The sequence below is a fragment of the Lucilia sericata genome, unplaced genomic scaffold (genome assembly GCF_015586225.1).
Source record: "Lucilia sericata isolate MDLA Ls3-8-SP2 unplaced genomic scaffold, ASM1558622v1 Contig000352F_arrow, whole genome shotgun sequence".
In the NCBI taxonomy this organism is placed as follows: Eukaryota; Metazoa; Arthropoda; class Insecta; order Diptera; family Calliphoridae; genus Lucilia; species Lucilia sericata.
The window spans coordinates 214098-219867 of NW_023994372.1; the positions used below are offsets into that span (position 1 = coordinate 214098).

The following is a 5770-nucleotide window of genomic DNA, read 5'->3' on the forward strand; positions in this document are numbered from 1 at the left end:
TTGTTCAGAGTTTGGAGGAATATATGAGCAAGTGACGAAAATATGCCTACGGTTTAATTTTATTTTTACAGCAATAAACTCAATGTTGTTTAAAGGTATGGTATCAACTTCAACAGTTTCCAAACATTTAGATACAGCAATCAAAACACCACCACCAGTAGTATTCGTAACTCTATTACGCCGAAAAATTATATAATTATTGCAGAGGATTTCAGAATTTAAAATATTACTATTGAGCCAGGTTTCGGAAAATATAAGAATCTGATGATTTAAATCAAAGCTATCAATATATAAGTTACAGATTTTGGATTTAATACCATTGACATTTTGATATATTAAATTTAATTGACTATCACGGTTGTTTATCAGTTTTTTGAAAGAATAGTGGAGCGGGAAGGCAATTGAGCTGTGTTAGACGGTCTTTGGTTGTCTCTGTAGATATATTCGCGAATCAATGCATTCTCAGGCCAGAAATTAGGATTAATTAAGTGGTCAAATATTTCAGAAGGCACCATTACCTTAAATGATGCAATAGTTCTCGGCTGCGAATATTTGAATTTATGGATTATAATATCGACTTCACGATTTAATTTAGTTTTGATATAATATTCAATATCGTCTGTTGAAGTATCGAAAGCAAAACGTGAAATGAAAATAGTCTTCTTAGGTAGAACAACTCTAAGAGAATGAATGCTGTCAGAAGCTCGAGTTGGTTGAATAACTGGTAGATTTTCAGAAATAGCAGGTATACATGCTGTTCCTGTGTCAACACCCATCGCGTTCATAGTTGTGAATTCCATAGGGGAACGGGGATGATTTTCTGATCGAAGAACATTTTCCTCAACAGGGAAAGAAGGATTCAAATTCAGGTTTATATTTCCTAGGGGAAGATCCATATTGATATCGGACGAGGATGTTAATCCAGAAGAATGTGGGTAGGTAATATGCGGTACTACAGCTCCAGAGTTCGTCTTCTTCCGTTTAGGAGATAGAATATTCACGGATGATGAAAATTTTTCCAAATTTGGGTATTTGGTAAATAATTCACCAAATTTAACGAATTTAGCTTGCAATGAAATAAATTCCTTATAAATCTTGTCAAATTCATCTTTAGAATTTTTAAAAAGGTTATAAAATTCAACATTTACGTTTTTGCAGTTTGGACAAGTCCAGTGCAGGGATTTTTGGGGATCTGCAAGAGCATCGGCATCTCGAGCTTTTAGGCCACTACACTTTAAGTGGTAGCACCCATCACATAGCCAACAGGATACCATACGGTCATTGCTAGAAATTTGACAATTTTCGTTAGAACATTCCATAATTGTTAAAGGTTGGACAACACAGTAAATTATAGATGAAAATGGTAAATTTTTTTTTTTAAAGTAGGTTGTAAGAATTAATTGTATTATGTTTAAGATAAACAGTTCAAATAAAAAAAGCTATTATACTAACTGATGATATTGTATTAAATTGTGTTTTATATTTCGGTGGGCGGGAAAGGTGGTTTGTGTGGGGTGATTTAGGTGTTGTTGTGCGTGGCTCATAATAAAATTATAATTTTTTATTGTATATACAATGTTATAGTCTTTAATAAAATAATTAACTAAATAATTTTTAAAAATTGTCCAAATATTTTATTCAACACCAAATGTATGTTCTGTCATACTTAATACTAAAATATGAAAAAGATGAAATTAAAGGACACAGGTATAAATGAACATATTTTTGAATGTAATTGAGATATTGGCTTGAAATTTTTTGTAAAGGGTCGAGAATTTCCATGTCTAACTAAAAAAAGATATTAAGGGATAAATATGGACTAAATTGTTGTAGCTATCTGCGACCCTATTAAAATTTTGATATAAATTATAGTTTTAGAAATTAAACAAATATGTAATATATGACAAAATCTTTATTTATGAACAAAACTCAATGAAATTTTCAACGCTTGTTAAATTTGTCATTTCAAATAAGAAATCCCGCAATTCCCAAAAATAGGAATGAAAATCCCACAAATGGGTTTTTTTACTTTTTTGCCCATAGGGTCCACATTTCTTTCAGGGCTGGGAAAATACATTTGGAGTAAATAGAAAACATATTGAGGTTTCCAAAACTGCTTTCAGTTTTCTGATCCCAGCTTTGGGATTTTAGAACATGTCGCCCAAAGTTGAAGTTTTGATAAAAAATAGGTCATATTCGGAAGGACGCAGTGGCAACATTTTCAAAAAATAGGACAATTTTTTTACGCCAAAGCGTTCTGCGTAAAGATACCTTTTAGAAAACTATAAAATTGTTATATGTTCTTAAAGAAAATTTTATTTTATTAATAAAAGAGTTAAGACACATTTTTGGCAAAAAAACGGCAAAAATCTAAATTTTTTTGAATTTTTAAATTAAAAAACGTATATTTTTGGATCTGTAAATGATATTGATCTGAAATTTTTTGTATATTATTGGAAATTTTGTTGTCTAACTAACAAGAAAAAATTGAGTCCATTTGGTCCAAAATTACGCCCGGTATTCAAAAAAAGACGGACCAAGGTATGGTAAATTTTGTATCACTAAATTTTTAAATGCCTATAACTCGGATATTATAAGAGATAAATAGTATGTCCAAGCATTTTTTTGTGAATTCCATAGGGGAACGGGGATGATTTTCTGATCGAAGAACATTTTCCTCAACAGGGAAAGAAGGATTCAAATTCAGGTTTATATTTCCTAGGGGAAGATCCATATTGATATCGGACGAGGATGTTAATCCAGAAGAATGTGGGTAGGTAATATGCGGTACTACAGCTCCAGAGTTCGTCTTCTTCCGTTTAGGAGATAGAATATTCACGGATGATGAAAATTTTTCCAAATTTGGGTATTTGGTAAATAATTCACCAAATTTAACGAATTTAGCTTGCAATGAAATAAATTCCTTATAAATCTTGTCAAATTCATCTTTAGAATTTTTAAAAAGGTTATAAAATTCAACATTTACGTTTTTGCAGTTTGGACAAGTCCAGTGCAGGGATTTTTGGGGATCTGCAAGAGCATCGGCATCTCGAGCTTTTAGGCCACTACACTTTAAGTGGTAGCACCCATCACATAGCCAACAGGATACCATACGGTCATTGCTAGAAATTTGACAATTTTCGTTAGAACATTCCATAATTGTTAAAGGTTGGACAACACAGTAAATTATAGATGAAAATGGTAAATTTTTTTTTTAAAGTAGGTTGTAAGAATTAATTGTATTATGTTTAAGATAAACAGTTCAAATAAAAAAAGCTATTATACTAACTGATGATATTGTATTAAATTGTGTTTTATATTTCGGTGGGCGGGAAAGGTGGTTTGTGTGGGGTGATTTAGGTGTTGTTGTGCGTGGCTCATAATAAAATTATAATTTTTTATTGTATATACAATGTTATAGTCTTTAATAAAATAATTAACTAAATAATTTTTAAAAATTGTCCAAATATTTTATTCAACACCAAATGTATGTTCTGTCATACTTAATACTAAAATATGAAAAAGATGAAATTAAAGGACACAGGTATAAATGAACATATTTTTGAATGTAATTGAGATATTGGCTTGAAATTTTTTGTAAAGGGTCGAGAATTTCCATGTCTAACTAAAAAAAGATATTAAGGGATAAATATGGACTAAATTGTTGTAGCTATCTGCGACCCTATTAAAATTTTGATATAAATCATAGTTTTAGAAATTAAACAAATATGTAATATATGACAAAATCTTTATTTATGAACAAAACTCAATGAAATTTTCAACGCTTGTTAAATTTGTCATTTCAAATAAGAAATCCCGCAATTCCCAAAAATAGGAATGAAAATCCCACAAATGGGTTTTTTTACTTTTTTGCCCATAGGGTCCACATTCCTTTCAGGACTGGGAAAATACTTTTGGAGTAAATAGAAAACATATTGAGGTTTCCAAAACTGCTTTCAGTTTTCTGATCCCAGCTTTGGGATTTTAGAACATGTCGCCCAAAGTTGAAGTTTTGATAAAAAATAGGTCATATTCGGAAGGACGCAGTGGCAACATTTTCAAAAAATAGGACAATTTTTTTACGCCAAAGCGTTCTGCGTAAAGATACCTTTTAGAAAACTATAAAATTGTTATATGTTCTTAAAGAAAATTTTATTTTATTAATAAAAGAGTTAAGACACATTTTTGGCAAAAAAACGGCAAAAATCTAAATTTTTTTGAATTTTTAAATTAAAAAACGTATATTTTTGGATCTGTAAATGATATTGATCTGAAATTTTTTGTATATTATTGGAAATTTTGTTGTCTAACTAACAAGAAAAAATTGAGTCCATTTGGTCCAAAATTACGCCCGGTATTCAAAAAAAGACGGACCAAGGTATGGTAAATTTTGTATCACTAAATTTTTAAATGCCTATAACTCGGATATTATAAGAGATAAATAGTATGTCCAAGCATTTTTTTCAAGATCTCGTCGAGCGCTTTCAGAAAATATAAAAATCTTTGTATTTGGGTGAGTTTAAAAATTTTACTTGTCGTAGGTACCCTACTTTGAGCCGCCACAGCGCCGCCCCTGGGGCATCTACAGGGTACATCTTCAAAACTTAAACTCGAATACTCCTTGGCTACGCTCACGCCAAATTTTATCCCGATCGGATCAGCCGTTTAGAAATGCCAGATTTATTTCCAAAAAATTTCGATTCTGCCCCACTGTGCATCTGTAGATGAACTACTTTGTGAAAAAAATCCATATTTAATTGAAAAGAAATTAATTTATATGAAATTAAATGCTTTTAATTAATAATATTTTATAAAATAATAATATGGACTTAAATGTTACAGCTGTTTAGTGGTAAACATACGCCGATAACTTACTCACCAATCTCTAAAATAGTACAAAGAAACATATGGGTTTATGTCTTTGATATTAAATCATATGTTCCAAATCTGGGATTTCACATTACTAGTTAATTAACAAAATGTATTCCCTTTTTCATTATTAAATTTTAATTTTGCCAAAGGTTAATTTTGAATATACATATGTATATAGTATTTTTTTTAAATATTTATTAAAAAAACAATTTACTTTATACAACATTTTAAAAATATAATTGAATATAAAGTAATTTAGTTACTTTTTTAAATTACATACACTTTTTTTCAATTACAATTACAAGTAATTGTAGTTGGAATTTTCTCAATTACAATTACAAGTACTTGTAATTGAGGTGCTATCAATACCCAAATACAATTGCAAGTAATTGTAATTGGGAAAAGTTCAATTACAATTACAAGTAATTGTAATTGGGAAAAGTTCAATTACAATTATAAGTAATTGTAATTGAGGTGCTTCTAATTACAATTACATTTGAAGTAAATGAAATCATTAACCCCCATCCCTGTTTTTAATAGTACTAGTTGAATGTAATTTTTTTTCTCTTGCACTTTGATGTGTGGTTGCAGTATACTTTTAGTATACTTAATTTAGCTATCATTAGCTACCTAAAAATACTTAAAAATTTATGTACAAAAGTCTACTAAGGTCTACTAAGGTCCACTTCAGAAATTTACTTTAATGCGCAATAATGACTCAAAAGTTCGTACAAATTACGATAGTTTTGTAGGAACTAAAATTTTTCAACTAAATATGATGATTGATTGAAATAACTCTTTTTACAAAAATTTTTAGAAAAATTGGACAAAAACGATTTGTTTTTAAAAATTCATAATTTTAATTCGGAAGAACTTAAGCCCTCATTAAAGGCCCTCT

General features: G+C 29.7%; 1 protein-coding gene across 1 annotated transcript; it reads right to left on the reverse strand.

The window, feature by feature from the left end:
* Positions 1–365: 365 nt before the first annotated feature.
* On the reverse strand, positions 366–896 carry LOC119604007. Its single transcript, XM_037956330.1, has one exon. The coding sequence runs from the start codon at positions 894–896 to the stop codon at positions 366–368; it is 531 nt and encodes a 176-aa protein (XP_037812258.1).
* Between the last annotated feature and the right edge of the window lie 4874 nt (positions 897–5770).

What these genes read in the sequence shown, in the direction of transcription:
- LOC119604007 (XM_037956330.1), bottom strand. Translation starts at nt 896, where the DNA reads ATGGATCTTCCCCTAGGAAATATAAACCTGAATTTGAATCCTTCTTTC.